Source organism: Macrobrachium nipponense, chromosome 24, assembly GCF_015104395.2.
Source record: "Macrobrachium nipponense isolate FS-2020 chromosome 24, ASM1510439v2, whole genome shotgun sequence".
NCBI classification, from domain to species: domain Eukaryota; kingdom Metazoa; phylum Arthropoda; class Malacostraca; order Decapoda; family Palaemonidae; genus Macrobrachium; species Macrobrachium nipponense.
In genome coordinates, this window is record NC_061091.1 from 54,900,994 (window position 1) to 54,924,174 (window position 23,181).

The window sequence follows — 23,181 nt, forward strand, 5'->3', positions numbered from 1 at the left end:
ACACGATGGACTGTGTTGGGGTCAGATGTGACTTCTCGAAGTTCACCAGAAGTCCCAGGGACGCAGCTAAAGACAGAGTCGTCTTCAAATCCTTTCAGGCACCGGGTCTGCGAGGAGGCTCGTATGAGCCAGTCGTCTAGATAGAGCGAGATTCTGATGTTGGAAAGATGGAGCACCTCGCCACGTTCTTCATTAAGATGGTGAAGATAAAAGGGGCCGTACTCAGTCCGAAACAAAGAGCCCTGAATTGAAAGACCTTCCCTTTCAATACGAACCGAAGGTACTTCATCGATTGGGGATGTATCGGACGTGAAAGTAGGCGTCCTGGAGGTCGAGTGATACCATCCAATCTCCAGGTCTTAAGGCCCCCAGAACTGACTGAGGTGTCTCCATCTTGAACCTCTGCTTCTCTATAAAGAGGTTTAGACGACTTACATCCAAGACGGGCCGCCACCCTCCCGATTGTTTCGGTACAGAAACAATCTGTTGTAAAATCCTGGCGTTGCCAGGTCTAAAACCTGTTCCACTGCTCTTTTCTCGAGCATCTGCTCGAGCAGGTCGAAAAGAATCTTTCGCTTTGTTAGCGGATACGATGGGGACAAGTCCCTGGGAGTGGAAGTCAACGGGGGCGGCTTTATGAAAGGGATCTTGTAACCCTTCTCTATGACGTCGAGAGACCAGGTGTCTGCCTCTCTTACTCTCCAGGCTTCTGCAAACAACTGCAGCCTGGCTCCTACCGGTGACTGAAGGCACGATCTCTCACTTCTTACCCCTAGACTTGGAAGGGGCTCTACCTCTAGGAAGGCTTCTTCCTCGAGGAGACGATCTAGCGGAAGTCCCTCCACGAAAGGGCTTCTGCTTTCTAAACTGTTGCGTTCCAGACGATGTTGAAGGGCCAGCCGGACGTCTCGAAGACTGAGCCAACAGGTCTTGTGTGGCTTTCTCCTGCAGACTCACTGCCAGATCCTTCACCATAGCTTGGGGGAAGAGATGACTCGAGAAGGGAGCATACAAAAGTTCTGTCCTCTGAGCGGGAGAGACAGACTTAGCCGCGAAGTTGCAATAAAGCGACCTTTTCTTAAGAACCCCTGCTGAAAAATGAGAGGCTAACTCCTCTGAGCCATCCCTGACGGCCTTGTCCATGCATGACAATACACTGGACAGCTCCCCCAAGCTGATCGAGTCTGGCTTACGAGATTGGTTGTCTAAGGCTCCAAGACACCAGTCTAAAAAGTTGAAAACTTCTAAGGACCTAAATAGTCCCTTCAAAAGATGGTCCAGTTCGGAAGTCGTCCAAGAAACCTTAGCCGATGCTAAAAGGGCCCTCCTTGAGGCATCCACCACGCTGGCGAAATCACCTTGAGCCGACGTAGGAACCTTCAATCCTAATTCCTCGCCTGTCTCATACCACATCCCTGCCTTACCGCTAAGTCTAGACGGAGGCAGGGCGAAAGTAGTTCTTCCTTTTGCTTTCCTAGACTCCATCCAGGCGTTTACCTTCCGGAAAGCTCTTTTCGTAGATAACGACGTCTTCATCTTCACGAAACCTGGAGACTTACTTGTCTTCGACGACGAAAACTAGAAGGAGGAGAAGAGGAGCAGCTGGCTGAAAAGTATCGCCCAAACGAATCACGAAGTAGTCGTGCCAAAACTTGATAATCTGACGAGGCAGACGTAGCAGGTTGATCATCATCACATCCTCCGAAGAACCGCTAAGTTCTCCTTCTTCCCTACCCGAGTGCAAGTCCGAAGGAAGAGGCAGAAGTCCTTTAGCTCCAAGTCTCCTATCTGAACGATGAAAAGAAGACGAGGGTAACGGATCCTTAACAGTAACAGGATCAGGAGTCCCTTTTAGAGGCGAACGTGCCAAAGGCTCGGGAACCACATCCGAGTGACAGCGAACTTCCACATTCGCGTCCACCGAGGTCTTACTAGAACGTCTACGAGCGTCCATCTGAGCGTCCAATGTAGCGTTCTCTCGAGCGTCCAAATCAGCGTCCAACCGAGCGTCCAGCGAAGCGTCAACGGAGCGTCCTCAAAGAGACTCTTCTACCGTCCCGCGAAGCGTCCTTCCGAACGTCCAGCAAAGAAACTTGATCCACTGCCCGACTAACATAACGTTGAGCGTCAACACTGACATGTCGAAGAGGTGCAGAACGCAAATCGTCGTCAGCAGAAGCGTCGAAGTCGGAACGCCGAGCGTCCTCTCTACGGGAAGGGAGAGGAGCATGCAGAGAACTCTCTCTAACTTGGTGTCTAACGTCACCTCTAGATGAACCCTGGGGAGCAAAACGACGTCTAGAGGGCGAAATATCAGAAGACGGGGACGAAAAAGGAGCCATTGGAGAAGACTGCTTAGATCTCTTGATAGGCAGTCCATCGTCTTTCCTTCGACGCGGGACCGTCTCCTTCTGTTTCAGTAAAGCGTCCAGTTGCCGCTGCATCGCAATGATGATCTCCGTCTGAGATGTCTCCTTACGCGGAGACGAGCTGCGCTTGCGAGAAGGAGAGGGGCGAGGGGACGCCTTCTTCCTTCTCCCAAGAACAGCCTTGGCTCTAGAGCGACTGGGGCGCTCGAGGGCGTCCTCGTCGGATGACGTCCTATACTTCTTCTGGGGCGGAAAGGCTACGCTTTCCGGAGAAGAATGCCACTCAGACATAGCATGACGTGAAGCGTCCAGCTCTTGAAGAGTCCTCTTCAGAGGTCGCGAATCCGCTCGAGATTCCCACCCCTTGCGCGGGGAGGACGCGTCGGAAGACGAGAAACAATCCTTAAGGATACGTGCTCGAGCACGCTCCTTAGCAGCCTGGGAAGCGTCCACAGGAACTGCTGAAGGGACGCCAGATCGGTGGGGGATCCCCGTAACCCTCCTTCGGCCTTCGACATGCCCTCTCCCTGAGTCCTGGGAGTCCGGCAGAGGTCCCAGCCTAGAGGCGCTATAGGGCCGATCTGACGCCCCCTCCACTTCACTAGGGGCACTATCACTGCACTTATTTTGCCTGTTTTCAAGGGCAAGCACTTTAGATTCAAGCGTCTTCAATGAATCTAGAATAAGCGAAAGGGCATTACCCTCCGCAGACACCACTTGAGGGCCCGAAGGCAACACTACAGGGTTAGGAGACACAAATTCTAAAGGAGGGTTAGAAGGGGATACATTAATACCCTGTCTGCTACCCGACTTACTCCTGGAGGAAGACCTCCTAATCCTATCACGTTCTAACTTCTTAACGTAGGATTCATACGTCTTCCATTGCAAATCATCTAAGCTTTCACACTCATTACAGCGCAAATCAAATCTACACTCTTGCCCCCTACACCCTTTACACAATGTGTGAGGATCAACCAAGGCTTTTGGTAGCCTAACCTTGCATTCCACTTTCGAGCACACCCTGGCGCTAGCAGAACTACATCCAGACATTTTTAAGGGAAAAATCTAAGCCAAAATCAATAAACAGTCCAAATCACGTATGCCAAGCTATCGATCCAATCAAAAAACCAAAAAGTCAAAGAGGATACTCAAGCAATATGAAAAGTTTTCCAAAATCCTGAGGCGGAGGTGTGTAAACAGGTGTTTACGACACCGGCGACAGAAGAAATCTGATAGAAAATGGGAATGGTTCCTGATACCCGCCTCCCAGCGGCGGGAATGGGTACTAACCACCCTAACTCCCACTACGTGTGTCGTAAGTTTTAGAAATTCTGTCGGACTTCAGAGAATACAGCTATATATATATCTGACAGGTAAGTTTCATGAACAAAAAAGGGAATCAGGATAATTCATTCCAGCCAACCCAAAAAGAAGGAGGACGAGGCGAGACCAGTCACTCTTGAAGAATCCTTCTCACCTCCAGAGCCACACATCTTAGGTGAGATGCAACATGTCCCTTTAAAGGAGTTGGGTAAGAAAACATCTTTTAGAGCAGCCACCACAGGTCCAAGGTAAAAAGGTTCCAAGGACTTGTGAGCAAAGACCTGAAGGAAGAACAAAGTAAAAGTGTTCCTGATGAGGCCATGGGATTACACAGGTGTCGTTATCGCCAGTTGCAGAGTACAATCATCCTTCTAATTGTCTCACGAAGCCTGAGGGGAGACAATGTGTCCTTAGACACTTCTCTCTCTCTTGGGCTAGCTAGTACTAGAGAAAAATGGCTGGTATCCAGTTTATGAATGACGAGCCTTTCCAGAAAGTAATGCAGCACCTTATAGAGCAAAGTAATGACTGATCTGGATCATTGATTATAAAGTTCAAGGCAGGTCATGAAGGACTCGGACCTGGCAACAGATGCCGAATGATTCAGAGTTCACTACGACATTTGAGATGTTGAAAGATGAAGAGCTCAACAGTCTCAAAACAGCTGCTGTTACATGGAACATATAAGCTATGTAATTACTGGGAAAGTCACTTATACAAAACTTCCTTGTATTTTTGCGACCAAGAATAAAGTATATAAAACCTTTTAAATGAAGCCTTCGGTGCTGGTAGGTGTGAATCACCATCAACTACAAAATAATATTACATATTAAGGAATGATTAAACAATGAACTTAATGCTATGCTATACTATCCTTAATCTAATGAAATCTTAATCACTCCCAAGGAGTCTGACTTGAAAAATTTTGCTTCATTGCTATGGACAAAACAATTTGATAAACACAAAAAAAAGAAAAATTCAACTTTAAACTTACCTTCACAAGTTCCTTAAAGACAGTCATCTGAATCATCCTTCTCTTGTTCAACCCACCAGCCATCTCATTGAAATCAATTGCTTTCTTGACATTTTCCCTGAGAGTCTTTACAAGCATAATATTTACATCTGACTCCAGTAATGCTGCACAAATTTCCTTGAGAAGATCGTTCAATACATCTTCATTAATAATTGTAGCATTGTTGAGAGATTTCAAGGCCGAAGTGATCTTCCGGCCTAAGTCGGCTAACACCATCTTGGATCTTTATCAAACTACTGTACAACTGAAAAGAATGAAATAGGTAAACAAAGTTCCCAAAAGATTTTTAATGTTGCTTAACTTTCCATATTGGACAAATATGTACCATACACTTACTACAAAGCACCGAATTGATATAACTTTTGACTGAAATATAAACATGTGATCTCTACTGTTTAATGGTTACACTACTGAACATTCTATGATAACACCTTACACAACTTATACTATCTAAATAAATATGACACGAAAATAGCCCTTGGCAAAACAGTTTGGGGTGTTTAAATTGTTTCAAATATTTCTTCAAATGGTTTTATTGCAATATTCTTTAAATAATTAGTACTACTGCATTACTATATCTTCCTCATCATAAAAAGGTATACTGTAGACTTTCATAAGATCAGCTTAAACCACACATGCACACTGAGAATCTTGGACTGATCAAGAACAACAAGTGTCTGCATGATCAAGAACAAGAGGCTTGCCATGACACTAAAAGTATACTAATAGCAAACCCTCTCCTCTATCTGCATGTGCCTGATCCATACATATACTCTTGAGTTGTGAATGAACAAGGCACTGCCCAATGACAGAGCGTAGGCATATGAACACATCTCGGTATGTAATGTAGTAAAAGTACATGTACACTGAGTTCTGAATGAACAAGGCACTGCCCAATGGTCTTCATGATCACACACATACAGATTGTCATGGTCCAGTGGTACCATAATGTGGCAGCCTCTTGCACAAGAACCCTCTATGTACATGTGTTCAATTTGAGGATCGTACACGTACCAAGAGAAAAGGTAGCACTGACTCTTCTTTGTGCATCTTGGCAGAAGCATGAACAGATTGTGTCTGGGTGAGTCTTTGTTTCTTGAAAAGAAACAGAAAGACACTGGTTCATGAACAAACTCAAAAACCTGGTGTCAAGCTAACCTAAGGTAGATGTTCCACTTGCAGGCAAGTGAATGTTTTCAAAAACCCCCCAAAGAAGGAAGGTTTTTATTCAAAGCATGATAGTACTTCTTGTGAGAGAGCTTCTTAGATTACTACTTCTTCCCACAGAGGGAAAAGGAGAAAAAAAATGGGGAGCACAACTATGAGGAGGCAGAGGCATGTGCTTCTTAACCTTATTCCATCAATGAGTCTTACTCTCCTTGGCTATAGCAGATGGTCTGTTGACAAAGAAAGCAGCATTAGAGATGTAAGAACTGTGCTCATCAGTGCAAGGATATCTGCAAAGGCAAAACATTCAGTACTACATGTCATCGACAGTCTTGAGTTCCTTAGTAAAAACAGCATCACAAGATGGGTTGCTCAGATTATCAAGGAGCAGAAACCATTGTTAGTACTCAAGCGAAGCAGAGGTAAGCAGTGGCAAACCAAAAGCTACCAACCTCCTTCAGTAAGCCAGAGAGAGAGAGAGAGAGAGAGAGAGAGAGAGAGAGAGAGAGAGAGAGAGAGAGAGAGAGCGAGCCACTACTGCCAAATATTTTCAAGGTAAAAGAGACCTGCCAGCACGATCCTCACAGGACCTACCACTGCAGCACCTATAAAAAGGGCATAAAGCAGTTAAACACTGACAAACTATTTCCTTTACACCTTTTGCTGCCCACTTTTTTGTTAAACTCTGTTAAATAAAAATATACCTAGTAAATGCAAAAAAAAATATAAGAAATTATCATGCAGGTCTATGTCCTGTCATTGCATCAAAATATAGGAAATTGACGTGCAGGTCTATGCCCTGTCATTGCTCAAAATATAAGATATTGATGTGTAGGCCTAATCTCTATGATGTCAACATTTGACATGAAGGATTATGATGAATGAATACCTTAGCTAACATCAGAACTGGTGGCACGAATCTATGCTTCATTTCAATTAATGTGGTCTATGTGGGATCGTTTATGTAGGTCAACACCAATTCAAAAGAAAAAAGCAAGATACTTGTGTACTTGGGCTGCGTTGTGATAAGAAAAAAAGAAAAAAAAGATGAACTAAAAAAAATTATCCAAAATCTTTACAATAACAATAGGCTAGCTATAGGGTAAACTGATTTGATTTGATTATGAAATATCACAATCTCGAAAATTGTATTTTTCCTAACTATACAAACCTGAGGTCCTTTAACAATAGGAATGTAACTTAGCAGCAGCTGGAACCGGTCATAAGCTTCGAACAAGGGGGTTCGGTAGTTAACTGCTTGTCCGATAGTCGGCGGTCAGTGCGACTGAGAGGAGAGGAGTCACTTTGCTTTAGGCCCAGGAAAAACAGTGAGGGGTGGCATGAGGTGGGACTATGTGTAAAGGACCTCAGGTTTGTATAGTTAGGAAAAATGATATTGTTATGATACAATAAAGTTTTATACATACTTACCTGCAGATATATACTTAGCTTTAGACTCCGTCGTCCCGACATAAATTCAAATTTTGCGCCACACGCTACAGGTAGGTCAGGTGATCTACCGTCCTGCCGCTGGGTGGCAGGAATAGGAACCATTCCCGTTTTCTATCAGATTCTTTCTTTCTACCACCTGTCTCCTGCGGGGAGGCTGGGTGGGCCATTAATCGTATATATCTGCAGGTAAGTATGTATAAACTTTATTGTATCATAACAATATCATTTTTATATATTCAACTTACCTGTCAGATATATACTTAGCTGATTGGCACCCTTGGTGGTGGGTAAGAGACAGCTAAATACTGAAATAGACAGGTAAAAAACATATGTTGTAGGTACAAATAAACCTTAGTTCCTACCTGATTAAGCGGAAGACTTCGTGGCTACTGCCCAGGAGTCTGCTTCGCTTCAAGAGGCTCAGCGAGATAGTGATCTATGGCTAAGAGATCTTATGGGTCTGCCAATGGGGTCTTATCCACTTACTCGGCAGAGCCTAAATGGCCTTTGTCAATGGGTGCTAATCCACTAATATGACAATACACCTGCTTTAAAAGCATATACGAGGAGCAAAAACATACATCCCGACCACCTGATCCTAACACCTGTGTTAGTTCTAAAGATTGAAAGGAGTATCCCCAACTCCTGACAACAACCCAAAAACTCAACACCACTATATACACACACACACCAGTACCAAAAAAAATTTTTTGTACACCCTTATTTGTCTGATATTCTTCAGTTCCTTCTGACAAAAAGCCACGGTTGCCTGTGCGACGCCTAGTGCCTTTGACAGTCGAAAACCAAGAACATCTCTAACTATAGGGTTTACGTACATACACAGTAATTAAGGATCAGTTTTTGCTCCAAGTCCCAGCACCGTATCCGCTGACACAAACGGACCGAGAGAGAAGCACTTCTCATAAGTTACCCTGACATCCTTCAGGTAATGAGATGCAAAAACTGAATTGCATCTCCAATATGTCGCTTCGAGAATATTCTTCAACGACATATTCCTTTGAAAGGCTAGAGACGTAGCAACCGCTCGAACTTCATGAGCTTTAACTCTAAGAAGTTTGAAGGAGTCATCTGGGCAATCATTGTGAGCCTCAGTAATTACACTTCTTACAAAGAAGGCTAAGGCGTTCTTAGACACGGGTCTTTTAGGATCTTTCACAGAACACCATAGACCCTGTTGACAACCTCCCAGCTGCTTCTTTTTACTCAGGTAAAATTTAAGGGCCCTTACCGGGCAAAGGGACCTCTCAATCTCTTTGCCTACTAGGTTCGACAGGCCCTTTACTTCAAAGCTCCTGGGCCAGGGCTTTGAAAGATTTTCATTTTTGCCAGAAATAAAGTCTGGAACGAACAAATGGCAGCCTCTCCTTTAAAACCAAACCTAGAATCAAGAGCGTGTATCTCGCTCATTCTTTTGGCTGTAGCGAGAGACAACAGGAATAAACATTTTCTCGTAATGTCTCTGAAGGAGGCAAGGTGTGGAGGTTCGAACCACTTCGAGGTTAGAAATTTTAGGACTACGTCCAGATTCCAGCTCGGGGTTCTAGGAGTATTGATTATTTGAAGTCTCGAAAGACCGGATCAGATCATGAAGATCCTTATTATCCAGCTATTTCTAGGCCTCTGTTCCTGAAAACAGCTGAAAGCATACTCCTGTACCCTTTTATAGTGGATACGGAAAGATGCGATTCCTCCCTCAAGAAAAGAAGGAAATCTGCAATGTTGTTCACAGAGGTATTGGAAGAGGACAGCTTCTTCAATTTACAATATCTCCTAAAGACTTCCCACTTCGATTGATAGACCCGTATAGTTGACGGTCTACGGGCTCTAGCGATAGCCTTTGCAGCTTTTTGAGAAAAGCCTCTCGCTCTGACGAGTCTTTTGATAGTCGAAAGGCAGTCAGAGCGAGAGCGGGGAGGTTTTGATGATACCTCTCGAAGTGGGGTTGTCTGAGCAGATCTGCTCTGTTTGGAAGAGATCTGGGGAAGTCCACCGTCCATTCCAGTACCTCTGTGAACCAATCTTGAGCTGGCCAATATGGGGCTATTAGAGTCATCCGCATCCCCTTTGAGGCCACGAATTTTCTGATTACTTCGCCCAGAATTTTGAATGGGGGAAAGGCGTATGTATCGAGGCCCGACCAATCTAGTAGAAGGGCATCGACAGCGAATGCTCTCGGATCTTCTACTGAAGAGCAGAAGATGTCTATCCTTTTGGAGAGGAACGTGGCAAACAGGTCTATGTGAGGTCTCCCCCATAGAGCCCAAAGATGTCGACAGACCTCTGAGTGGAGGGTCCACTCTGTAGGAAGGACCTGGTTCCTCCTGCTCAGTCTGTCTGCTCTCACGTTCCTCTCTCCTTGGACAAATCTCATGAGGAGGATGATGTTTCTCTCCTTTGCCCAAACTAAGAGATCCCTCGCCAGTTCGAAGAGGGAGAACGAATGAGTCCCGCCTTGCTTTCGAATGTATGCCAGAGCGGTGGTGTTGTCCGAGTTGACCTGGACCACCCCGTCTCTGACTCTTGATTCGAAGTACTTGAGGGCAAGGTGTATGGCTATCAATTCTTTGCAGTTGATGTGCCATGACATCTGCTCGTTCGTCCAGGTGCCTGACACTTCTCTTGTTCCTAGCGTCGCACCCCATCCCGTTTCCGAAGCGTCTGAATACAACACTTGGCTTGGGTTCAGCACGGATAAGGACACTCCCTCGTTCTTTTTGAGAGGGGCTAACCACCATCTCAAGTGATTCTTTACCTCGAGAGTATCTGGAACGAGTCCGAAAGTTGTCCTGTCTTCCAGTTCCATACTTTCTTTAAGAAGAACTGCAGGGGGCGAGTATGAAGTCTCCCTAGGGGGAAGAACTGTTCCAGCGAGGAAAGAGTTCCTAGAAGGATCAACCATTCCCTCGCCGAACTTTGTTCTCTCCCTAAGAAGTTTGAGACTTTCATAAAGCCTCGTATGAGTCTTTCCTGCGAAGGAAAAACTCGAAAACCCCGAGAATCCATCTGAATCCCCAGATAAACCAGGTTCTGGCTGGGGATCATCTGAGACTTCTCGAGGTTCACGAGTAATCCTAGAGATCGAATCAAGTCTAAGGTCGTTTTTAGGTCCTCCAAACACTGAGTTTCCGATCTGGCCCTGATTAGCCAGTCGTCTAAGTAAAGGGAGATTTTTATTCCCTTTAAATGAAGCCACTTCGCTACATTCTTCATTAGGTTCGTAAAAACCTGAGGAGCTGTGGATAGGCCGAAACACAAGGCCCTGAACTGAAAAATCTTACCCTTCATTACGAAACGAAGGTACTTCTTTGACGAGGGATGAATGGGAACATGGAAGTAGGCGTCTTGTAAGTCCAGGGAGACCATCCAATCTCCTGGACGAAGGGCTGACATCACCGATGCAGAAGTTCTCCATACGGAAACTTCTCTTTTTCTACAAATTGGTTCAGGGCACTTACATCTAGAACCGGTCTCCACCCTCCGGAAGCCTTCGGGACTAGAAAAAGGTGGTTGTAAAATCCCGGAGAGTGTGGATCTAGCACCGGCTCGATGGCTCCCTTGTTCCACATTTCCTCTACCATCTGAAGGAGCGTGTTTCTCAGCACAGGTTCCTTGTAACGAGCTGACAGTTCGAAAGGAGTCGACGTCAGGGGAGGTCTGTCCCTGAAGGGGATGCAATATCCCTTTCTCAGAACCGACATCGACCAAGGGTCGGCTCCTCTCTTTGCCCAGGCTTCCGAGTATTCCAGTAGCCTTGCGCCCACAAGTGTTTGGAGGTTCTGTATGCTATTTTCCCTTCTTAAAGGAACGGAAGGCGGTATGATTCTTCCTCGCTTGTCGGAAGTCTTCTTTTTGAAGGGGGGTCGTGTTTGGGACCTCATGAAACGGGCTGTTGATACGGAAGTGAGACTTTTTTAGCAGCTGTCGTAACTGTTCTGTTCTTCTTTGCTGATTGGACAAGAAGGTCTTGCGTCGCCTTCTCAGTAAGTGAGTGTGATATTTCCTTCACTAACTGAGAAGGGAACAGATGTTCAGATAAAGGAGCGAACAGCAATGCAGTTCTCTGAGAAGGAAACAGCCTTGGTCAGAAAAGAACCAAAAACTGCTCTCTTCTTAAGTATCCCTGCTCCAAACAAAGAGGGTAAGATACTTCTCCAGAACCATCCTGGACCGCCTTATCAATACAGGCCAAAATGCTATGAAGCACTTCCGGGCTAGGACTTTCCGATTCTTGAGACTTCTTAGAAAATTACCCCAAGGGACCAGTCTAAGAAGAAATTAAAAACCTCCAGCACGTGGAAGAGACCCTTGAGGAGATGATCCAAATCAGACATGCTCCAAGTAGATCGTGCAGAGGATAAGGCTTGTCTCCTAGAAGAGTCTACCAGACTCGAGAAATCCGACTCTGTAGAAGCAGGAAGAGATAGGCCCATATTCTCTCCTGTTTCGTACCAAATGCCTCTTCTACCTGTCAGTCTGGAGGTAGGCATACAGAAGACAGTCTTTCCTAGTTCTTTCTTGGAATTCATCCAAGAACCGAGAGATTGAAGAGCCTTCTTCATTGAAATGGCCGGTTTCATTTTCAAGAAGGCAGAGGACTTATATGGCTTATTGCTCAAATAGAGAGACCGAGGCGAAGGCGGAGCGGCATGGCTCAGCGATTCTCCGTATTCCTGGAGCAGAAGTGCGGATAAAGTCTTATAATTAGACAGTCCTTCATTAGCTGGGGCTTCGTCTTCCGAGATATCCTCTAGCTCGAGCCCAGCTGAAGGAGAACGATCCCTTGCAACGGACAAACACTCCGTAGGTCGCACATATTCTGCATTAGGAGAGCCTCTATTCGGGGAAGGACTGGCGGAAAAAGACTCTCTACGTTCTTTTGTAAGAGAGCTGGAAGTCCTTTCTATTCTCTTACATGATATCACCGATCTTTCCTTCTGAAGTCCCAAAGAGGAAGATCGCTTCCGAGGAGAAGAACTCTTGGAAGGCGATTCTAGCCTGGAAGGTTCCGCATGTCTGGAACGTTCCGCTTTTGTAGAAAGCTCTTCGCGCTCGGAGAGTTCCTCTCGTGCGGAAAATTCCTCTCGTCTGGAAAGTCTCGCTCGTTTGGACTGTTCCACTCTTCCGGAAAAAGATTCCTGTTTGGAAAGTCCCAAGTGTCTTGAAGGCGATCTGCGCTTTGAAGTTCCCGCTCGCTTGGAAACTTCCGCTTGAGTGGAATGCTTGGAAAGTTCCGTGTGTCTGGAAGGTTCCGCCTGTGCGGAAGGTTCCGCGCGCCTGGAAAGTTTGGAACGTTCGGAATGTTCCACTCGCCTGGAAGATTCCGCGCGCCTGGATAGTTCTTCCACGGGTAAGGAGAGATCGGAACGTCCGCGATGTTCCGAGCGCTTGGAAGGAAACTCTTTGGTATGTTCTGTTACCGTAGAAGATTCCGTGCGCTTGATCATTTCCGAGCGCCTAATAGATTCCTCACCTTTGGAAGGTGCCTCTTGCCGAAAAATCCATGGAACGGTCCTTCAGTTCGTCTACTTCTTCGTTCCTGGACATTCTCTCCTCTCTACCGGAAAGTTCTCCTTGCCTGGAAAGGGCTTCTGTCCTAACTGGCACTTCTCGCCAAGATGGTTCTTCCAGGTCTGAGGAAAACCACTCATCTATAGGAGCTCGTTGCTTGGGAGAAGATGGAACAATCTTAGGAACCTCTCTTTTCGAGGGAGGTACCTCTGAGAGCGCCGCGGACCTCTTTATAGGAAGGGAGTTATCTTTCCTATGAGGTTTCTTGGAAAGAACTCCAACCAATGAGGAGATCTGTTCCTGCACTTTTTGTAGGATCTGAGCAGTAGTCGCATCCCTGTCCGTGTCGGAACGAGGGGAGGGAGATCTGGAAGGTGTCTGAGATTCCCTTACAGCTCTTGGAATCAAAAAGGTTCTCTTTTTTACTGAAGAAGCCTCTTCAGGAAAGTGTTCTGGACTCGAGTCAAGCGCCGTAGCTTTCCAGCTCCTCTTCTAGGTGAAGGCGACTCTGACGACGAAAAACACTCACGAAGGATGCTTTTCCTGTAGCGATCCCTGGCAGTCTGGGGCGTACGAACCTGCCAAGGGGACCTCCTGACCGGTGGGGACCTCTCAACCTTCGTACGGCTTTCGACATTCCTTCTCCTCTGGACCAGGGAGCTTGGAAGAGGTCTAGACCTGGAAGCGTTGTAGAGCCGATCAGACGCCCCCTCCACAACACTGGGGACACTCACATCACTGTCCACTGTTAAATCACCACTCTTACCTTCTAATGCCGCCATTTTGACCTGCATTCTATGAAGGGTAGCCTTCAGATCCGCAATTTCCGCTGCTGAATCTGTAGGATTTAAAATGGGTGAAAGGGCAGAAATAGGGGGAGAAGGATTAATTAATGCATCATGGGGAGAAGCTAGAGAGCTAGAAACTAGTTCGCTAGACCTAGATCTACTTCGGCTTTTGGAAGCTTTCCTCAGCCTATCCCTTTCTAGCTTCTTCATATAAGAAGTAAGATTCTTCCATTCCCTTCTTCTGCACTCAGGTTCTCGCACTCCTTACAGGTGTTAGAAAAAGAACATTCATACTTTCTACAACGCCTGCATGCAGTGCGAGGATCTACCGAAGTTTTCGGCATTCTCACCCTGCAGCCCTCATTCACACACCTCACAACAACACTCGAATCAGACATTCTTAGAAAAATCCAAAATCAAGTTCAATAAACGGTCCACAAATAGCGTATGCCAATACAACGATCCAGGTACGTCACCAAACGTCGGTCAAGAAGATCAATTGCGATGAAAAAAGAATTCCAGCCAGGAGGTACCAACAACAATGTTGACAGTACTGGCGACAGAAAGAATCATAGAAAACGGGAATGGTTCCTATTCCTGCCACCCAGCGGCAGCACGGTAGATCACCTGACCTACCTGTAGCGTGTGGCGCGAAATTTGAATTTCTGTCGAGACGACGGAGTCTAAAGCAAAGTATATATCTGACAGGTAAGTTGAATGTATAAAAATACAATTTTCGGCAAAATGTGATTTGTTCCCATACGTAATACAAACCATCGGTCCTTTAACAATAGGAAGACTCACTTATTGGTGGGTGGAATCTGAGTCTAATAAACAGACTGGTGTTCATCCGACCTTGGTTCCCTCCCTGGTCGTATGAGCAGAGGGAGGGATCCTTGCCTCTGCCCAGCTGATCGGGGTGTGCACTGCGGGATCAGTGGTCAGACCTCTGGACCAAATTTATAACAGGAAGGCAAGCGTACCTCTTATAAATAGCAAGCAAGAACTAGTTCCTACTTCAAGAGCCAATCTGAAGTCATGGGTTTGTCTCTTGTTGGCCTCCACTCCCCCCCTTGTTAGGGGAGTGGTGGATAAATGCTCCTATCCCTACTGAAAGGGATAGGTTGGAGCTCGGTCTTGTAGCTTACCTGCATCTGCCTCCTGTCCAGCGGGGTACAGCACCTACACAACTTGTTGAGCAGCTACCACAGGTCCCAAGGAAAAGGTGTCCAAGGACCTGTGGGCAATATCCCGAAGGTAGATGGGAGTAAAGGTGGTCTGGTTGGCCCAAAACCCTGCCTTCGGAACCTGTGCCATGGAGAAGTTCTTGCGGAACGCAAGGGTTGGACCAATACCTCTGACTTCGTGGGCTCTCGGACGAAGGGTACGAGTGTCGTCACTACCACCTGCGTCGTGCGCCCTCCTGATCACCTGACGCAGCCAGAAAGAAAGTGTGTTCTAGGATACCTCTTTCTTGGTAACCCTGGTGCTAATGAAGAGGTGTCGACGCTCAGCCCTGAGGTGTCGAGTTCTCTTCAGATAGCGCCGTAGTGCCCTCACAGGACAAAGCAGCATCTCATCCGCATCGTTATCGGTGAAGTCCTTCAGGGAGGGGATCGTGAATGACTTGAACCGGTCGTCAGGGACAGAAGGATTCTGAGTCTTCGCTACGAAGTCCGGGACGAAATTGAGCGTCACAGATCCACATCCCCTGGAATGTTTAACATTGAAGGAAAGACCATGAAGTTCCCCTACTCTCTTCGCCAATGCCAGGGCCAGCAGGAAGAGGTTCTTGAGGGTCAGATCTCTGTCTGCAACTCTCGGAGTGGCTTGAAGGGACTTCGAGTCAAACTCCTATGGGCGAGAGTCATATCCCACCCAGGGGGCCTGAGTTCCCTGGGTGGGCAAGACCTCTCGAAGCTCTTCATAAGGAGGGAGATCTCGAAGGAAGAGGAGATATCCACTCCCCGCAGTTTAAGGACTAGAGCCAAGGCGGCTCTGTAACCTTTAATTACGGAGACGGAGAGGAGCTTTTCTTAGCGAAGGAAGACGAGGAAATCTGCTACCTGCTGAAGAGTGGCTGAGACAAGAGAGACCCCGTCCACGACACCAACCACAGAAGACAGACTCTTTCCCTGGTATACAGCTGCAGAGGACTGTCTGAGATACCCATCCATCTCTGTTGCTGCTCGGCAAGAAAAGCCTCTCGCTCGGAAGAGATGGTGGATAACAGCCAGCCGTGAAGACAAAGGGACCGAACCGACCGGTGGTACCGTTCTACGTGTGGCTGGCACAGGAGGTTGTGCCAAGGGGGAATCTCTCTCGGTGCTTCGGCGAGCAGAGCCAGCAGGTCCGGATACCAAACAGCCTGAGGCCATTTGGGCGCCACCAGAATCATCCGAAGATTCGCGGTGACCAGCACCCTGCTGATCACCTTGCGATTCAGACAGAATGGGGGAAAGGCGTAAACGAAGAGGTTGTCCCACGGATTTTGAAGAACATCCTCTGCAGCTGCCCATGGGTCTGGCACAGCTGAGTACAAAATGATGTTATTATGATATAACAAAGTTTCATGTATACTTACCTGGCAGGTATATATATAGCTATATTCTCTGTTCGCACTGGCAGAATTTTCAAAACTCGCGGCAACCGCTAGATCACTGGTAGTTCAGGTGATCGCCACCCCGCTCCCGTGGCGCTGGTGCTTGGAATCATTCCCATTTTCGTCAGATTTTTCTCTGAACCCTGTCTCCTGAGGGGAGGTGGGTGGGAATTTAATTATATATACCTGCCAGGTAAGTATACATGAAACTTTGTTATATCATAATAACATCATTTTCATGTATGACACTTACCTGGCAGGTATATATATAGCTGATTGACACATTTGGAGGTGGGTCAAAAACAGCAACATTGTAAGAGTTTTAAAATTTTAAAATTTAAAATACTCTTAAGATTCCTTACCTGCTAAGGTAGCTGACTTCAGCATTCCTGCCTCTTAGCCTGCTAAACCTTAGTAGCTTCCAACTAGGACGTGACCTATTAGGTTTGATGAAGCTAAATACAAGGGTCTGACAAACTGGACGGGACCAATTGACAGAAACCCTAGCCCTCTCTTACCACGGGCATTCATGCTAGGATAAGTTAGACACTGAACCACACACAAAACTAACCTAACACACTACACTTCACAGACTGAAGAGGGAATCACCCTCTCAGACAACCGTAAAAACAACACCACTTCATTAAAATACCTAGCATGTTAGTAAGTTATGGGGTGGAAAATCCTTTGCCCAATACTGCTCCTGAGGATACATATGGACCCAACGTTTGACAATTGTCAAACGTTGTTTTTGACGTTTCTAAGGTAATGACTTGCAAACACTGAATTAGTCCTCCAAAAACGTCGTTTCAATGATATCTTTGAGGGCCATATTCTTTTTAAAAGCCAACGAAGTAGCTACTGCTCTCACTTCGTGCGCCTTAACCTTAAGGATGCCGAAATTTTCTTCTTGGCATAACATATGAGATTCTTTAATTAGTTCCCTAAGGAAAAAGGCAATAGCATTTTTGGTCATTGCTCTGCTAGGATCCTTCACAGAGCACCACAGTGATTCTGAAGTTCCTCTAATCTTACTGTTTTCTCCAAACTAATAGCGCAATGCCCTTACTGGACAAAGAACTCTCTCTTGTTCCTGTCCTACTAGATCTGAAAGACCCATAATTTCAAACGACCTTGGCCATGGATGAGCTGGATTCTCGTTCTTGGCCAAGAACCCCCTCCTGAAATGAGCAAACCGCTTTGTCATGTTTCCAACCAATATGTTTGCTAATTGCTTGCAGCTCACTCACCCTTTTAGCTGTGGCCAAGGCCACCAAAAAGATGGTCTTTTTTTGAGATATCTCTCAACGAAGCTTGATCCATCGGTTCGAACTTACTAGTTCCTAAAAATTTCAGGACCACATCGAGATTCCAGGAAGGCGCTCTGTATTGGGGTTTCCTTCCTTGTTGCAAAGGACCTTATGAGGTCTCTCAGATCTAGATTATTTGTAATATCTAGACCTCTATGTCTAAATACTGAAGCCAACATACTCCGATACCCTTTAATCGTCTGAGTTGACAATTTTATTTCCTTCTTTAAGTATAAAAGGAAGTCGGCAATTTGGGTCACAGAGGTACTGGATGAAGAAATCTTCCGACTCTTGCACCACTTGCGAAAGATTTCCCACTTCGCCTGGTACACCTTAACAGTAGAGGCTCTTCTAGCTTACCGGCCACCCCGCTCTGGCCGCCTCTCTAGAAAACCCCCTCGCTCTATGACAAGTCTTTCGATAGTCTGAACGCAGTCAGACCCAGAGCGAGGGTGTTCTTGTGGTACCTGTTGAAGTAGAGGCTGTTTGAGTAGATCTACTCTTGGATGGAGTGTCCTTGGTACATCTATTGTCCATTCCAGTACCTCTGTGAACCAATCTCGGGCCGGCCAGTATGGAGCTATGAGAGTCATTCTTGTCCCTTGACTCTCCCTGAATTTCTTCAAAAACCTTTCCTAATATCTTGAACGGGGGAAAGGCGTAGACGTCTAGCCCCGTCCAATCTATAAGAAAGGCGTCTACTGCGACTGCTTGACGGTCTGGGACTGGAGAGCAATAAGTTGTCAATCTCTTTGTCATTGCTGTCGCAAACAAGTCCACCACTGGGCGACCCCATAATTTCCACAGACTCTGGCATACTTCTAAATGAAGAGTCCATTCTGTTGATAGAAGTTGACCTTCCCTGCTCAACAGGTCCGCTCTCACATTCTTCTCCCCTTGAATGAATCTGGTGAGAAGGGTTACATTTTCCTTCTCTGCCCAAAGAAGGATCTCCTCCGCCAACTTGCAAAGAGAGATTGAATGTGTCCCTCCTTGTTTGCGGATGTACGCCAGAGCTGTGGTATTGTCCGCGTTGACTTGTACCACCTTGTTGCGAATCACCGCGTTGAACTCTTTCAAAGCAAGAAAATCGCCAATCAGTTCCTTCCTGTTTATATGCCAAGCCGCTCCTCCTTGCTCCAACGACCTGAAACTTCTTGATGTCCGAGAGTCGCTCCCCCAGCCTCGTCCGACGCGTCTGAGAACAATACATGGTCTGGGTTCTTTTGCTGAGAGACGCTCCCTTCGCTAACTTCCCCGGAGTTAGCCACCCCACCACCGCAATTCCTCTTTGATCTTGCGAGGAATTCGAAACAGGAAGGAATCTGGTTTGTGTTTTCTTGGGCCAGACTTGGTTCAAAAATATTTGTAGGGTCTCATGTGAAGCCTTCCTAGAGAAACGAACCGTTCCAGGGACGAGAGTGTCCCCAGTAAGCTCATCCATCCACTCTCGTGCTGAACATTGTTCTTTCTCTAGAAAGGATTGTACTTTCCGGATGCACTGCTCTTGTCTGTTGGGAGACGGAAAAGCCCGAAAAGTCACTGAGGAGATCAGAATCCCCAAATAAACTAGCTCCTGACTGGGGGTCATATTTGACTTTTCTAAGTTCACCATCAACCCTAACTCTTTCGTTAATGTTAACGTCATTTCTAAGTCCTCCAGACATTGCTTCCTTGATTGGGCTCTTAAGAGCCAATCGTCCAGGTATAGAGACACTCTTATTCCTAGAATATGTAGCCACTTCGCCACGCTCGCCATCACTCTTGTAAAAACTTGTGGGGCTGTGCACAGTCCAAAGCAGAGGGCTTTGAACTGAAAGACCCTGTTCTGGATCACAAATCTCAGGTACTTCCTGGATCCTGCATGAATTGGGATATGAAAATATGCGTCTTGAAGGTCCAGGGTGACCATCCAGTCTCCTGGACGTACCGCTGCCAGTACTGAATCGGTCGTCTCCATCGTAAATTTTGTTTTCTCCACAAATAAATTGAGTTGACTTACGTCCAGTACTGGTCTCCATCCCCCCGAGGATTTCGCTACTAAAAACAGCCGGTTGTAAAATCCCGGAGATAAGGGATCCAGAACAGTTCTTATTTGCTCCCTTTCTGAGCAATAGAAAGAACTTGTTCTTGTAGTCTTCTTTGTTTCCCTGGATCGCTGTAGTGAGCTCCAAGTTCTCTTGGCGATGTCGCAAGAGGTGGTCTCTTCAGAAAAGGGATCTTGTAACCTTCTTTGGCTACCTTGACGACCCAAGGATCTGCTCCTTTTCTTGCCAAATCTCCCAAAACTTCTGGAGTCTGGCACCTACTGATGTCTGAGACTTGTTGTTCATTGCTTAGTACTGGGTGTTCGAACCCCTCTTGGACGGAGCTCTTCTTGCTCTGAAGCAGGACGAGAAAAGGACTTGCCTCGAAAGGGCTGACTAGTTTGCCTTGATTCCTTAGGGGTCTTCTTAACCCCCTTGTTGGGTAAAAATTTTCCTTACCGAGGAAGTTAACAGATCCTGCGTCGCCTTCTGAGTTAGGGAAAGCGAAATATCCTTGAGAATATCCGCAGGAAACAATTGATCCGAAAGTGGGGAGTAACCAATTCGGATTTCTGGAGGCGTTAGAACGCCCTTAGCAGCAAAAGAGCATAGGAGTGACCTTTTCTTTAAAACTCCTGCCTGCGGTGAAAAGAGATGCTAATTCATTCGCTCCATCCCTTAAGGCTTTGTCCATGCAGGACATAATAACTGCTTGGGAGTTGAGAAGCCGTTGATTCATTATCTTCCACTGTTCGTCCCAGAGCCCCCAAGGACCAATCCAGAAAATTAAAAACTCGAAGGTCCGGAAAATCCCTTTCAAGAGATGATCTAATTCTGATGGAGAACCACACTTTGGCCGAATTCAAGGCATGTCTGCGGGAACTGTCAACAATGTTGGAAAAACCCTCCCCTGGGAGGAGCAGGAACTCCCAGGCCGAGATTTTCCCCCGTCGCATACCAATTCCGGACTTCGATGCAATTTGTTTCAGGAGGAAAGAGAACACAGTCTTGCCCGCTTCCCTCTTTTCCTTCAACCACGTATCAATTCTTTGAAGAGCCTTCTTAGCCGTAATCGAAAACTTCATCTTCAAAAACGAGGACTTCTTCGGGGTTTTATTCTTGGAGAATTGAGAAAGGGGTGATGTCGGAGCTGCAGGCTGAAAATCCCCTTCAAAAAGTGAAAGAAGGCAATTCGTCAATTTCTTATAGTCTGAAGAAGGTGCTTCACCTTCTTTTTTCCACTTCCATCAGATTCTAAGTCTTCTAATTCATTTCCTCTTCTGCCGAAGACACATCCTGTAAACCCAGGTCTTGCTGCAGAACAATCTTCTCCAACCTCGCGGGAAGAAACCGGCTCCTGCCGCCTGCGTCCTGCGTCCTTCTGAGGCTCCGAGGTTGCGTCCTGCGTCCTGTTTTCCGGGCAAGCTTGCGTCCTCCGTCCTGCTCCGGAAACTTGCGTCCTGCTTCCTGTTCTCGTAACTTGCGTCCTGCGTCTAAGTTGCGTACTACCCGAGACTCCGAAGCATGACGAGAAGGAGGCAAACCATCATGCGTCCTCTTAGACGACTTGACTGGGAGAGATGCGTCCTTACGCCTCGTAGGAGGATGTTCCGATGTTCCCCACGATTTAACTAAATCGGCTAACCTTCCTTGCATCTCTTCAAGGAAGTTCTAGTCTCTGCTTCCTGGCGGGAAGTCTGAGCAAGCGGAGAACGACGACGAGACGGATCATCAAAACGAGAACTCGATCTTGAGTTCTACGATAAGGAGAAGATATCGGAGAGACTGCTCCGCCGAATTCAGAAGGAGGGCTTCTATCCAGAGAACCGTCGTACCCCTGAGGTCTTGCGTCTTGTCTTGACTTAAAGGATCTCCTCCTTTTAATCGGAATCATCTCTTCCTCATCACTAGAAGAGAAAATCTCGGGACTACTCCACCGTTCTTGAGGGTAACGCTCATCTTGAGAAGACGTAGGTCTATGCGTCCTCTTCAGAGGACGCGAAACTTTCCGCATAACGTCCATACCTGCCTGATGCAGCACTATCTGTAGAGGAAAAACACTTCCCAGGTGTCGCCTTTTCTATGGCGCACTGCTGCAGCCTGGGACGCAACAGGACTGCCTGAAGGGACGACTGATCATAAGGGAACCCCTCTCGCCTCCCTTCGACTGTCGACATGCCTTCTCCGCTTGGGTCTGGGAGCTTGGCAGAGGCCTAGGTCTAGGAGCACGAGTGAGACGATCAGCCGCCCCCTCCACTACACTGACACTTTCCATCGTACCCACTTTGTCTGTAAGACGCTGAATCTGATCGCCCATTGACGCAAGGGCGGCAAACACTTTCACAATATTAGTATCCTCAGAAACAGCAGCGGGCGCAGGAGAGACCTGAGGAGAAGGATTAACAACTTCTACTTGGGAAGAAGGGGGAGAAATAACAGAAGTATTCAAGGCCTTACTAGAAGAACCTGACCTCTCACGAGACACCGATCTTCTTACTCTATCCTTTTTCAAGTCTCTCAACATATTTGGTGAAAGTCTTCCACTCCTTCTCATTTAAACTTTCACACTCATTACATCTATTATCCCAAGTACACAAAACCTCTCTACACTTCTTACATACTGTGTGAGGGTCTACCGAAGCTTTCGGCAGTCTCACCTTGCACCCTTCTTTCATACACACTCGAAAAACTATACCAGAATCAGACATTATAATAACTTCCAATCGCGATTGCCAATCCAACCTTCCAATACGATACCCAATAAACCATCCAAGTACAGCGAAAGTCAGCTAACGAGTTTCGAATTCTAGCAGGGAACCAACAACGATGTTGCCGGTTCAGTGGCAGAAAAAATCTGACGAAAATGGGAATGATTCCGAGCACCACCGCGCCACGGGAGCGGGTGGCGATCACCTGAACTACCAGTGATCTAGCGGTTGCCGCGAGTTTTGAAAATTCTGCCAGTGCGAACAGAGAATATAGCTATATATATACCTGCCAGGTAAGTGTCATACATGAAAACCTGGAGTTTTCTGTTGAGCCGGGTGGCAAACAGATCCACGACTGGACGCCCCCACAGGTTGAAGAGCCTTTCCGCCATGTCTGGGTGAAGGGACCACTCGGTTCCTATCACCTGATCCCGACGGCTGAGCTTGTCTGCTACTACATTCCTCTTGCCTGGAATGTAGCGGGCTGACAGCTCTACTGAGTGTGCCACGGCCCACTCGAGCATCTGCAACGTCAACTGATGCAACGGGAGGGACACTAAGCCCCCCTGTTTGTTAACGTACGCCACTACCGTGGTGTTGTCACTCATCAACACCACTGAGTGTCCCATCAGATGGTCCTGGAACTCTTGGAGAGCGAGAAACGCTGCCTTGAGCTCCAAGACGTTGATGTGAAGGTGCTTGTTGTGATGATCCCACACACCCGCAGCCAGCAACTCCTCCAGGTGTGCACCCCATCCCTCGGTTGATGCGTCTGAAAACAGCAACATCTCCGGGGGGTGCGAAGAGGCACTCCTCTTACGAGGTTCCCGTCGTCCAGCCACCAGGCTAGGCCCTGCCTCACCTCCTCCATGA

At 46.9% G+C, this 23,181-nt stretch overlaps 1 protein-coding gene across 2 annotated transcripts in view; it reads right to left on the minus strand.

Annotated features, from left to right (window-relative positions):
- Window positions 1–23,181, minus strand: part of LOC135205643 (signal recognition particle subunit SRP54-like) — a 203,839-nt gene that overhangs the window by 168,267 nt on the left and 12,391 nt on the right. For both annotated transcript variants that reach the window (XM_064236461.1, XM_064236459.1), the window contains exon 2: window positions 4,687–4,969. In XM_064236461.1, coding sequence (XP_064092531.1) covers window positions 4,687–4,941 — 255 coding nt within the window. In that variant the 5' untranslated portion in view covers window positions 4,942–4,969. The remainder of the gene's footprint in view (window positions 1–4,686; window positions 4,970–23,181) is intronic.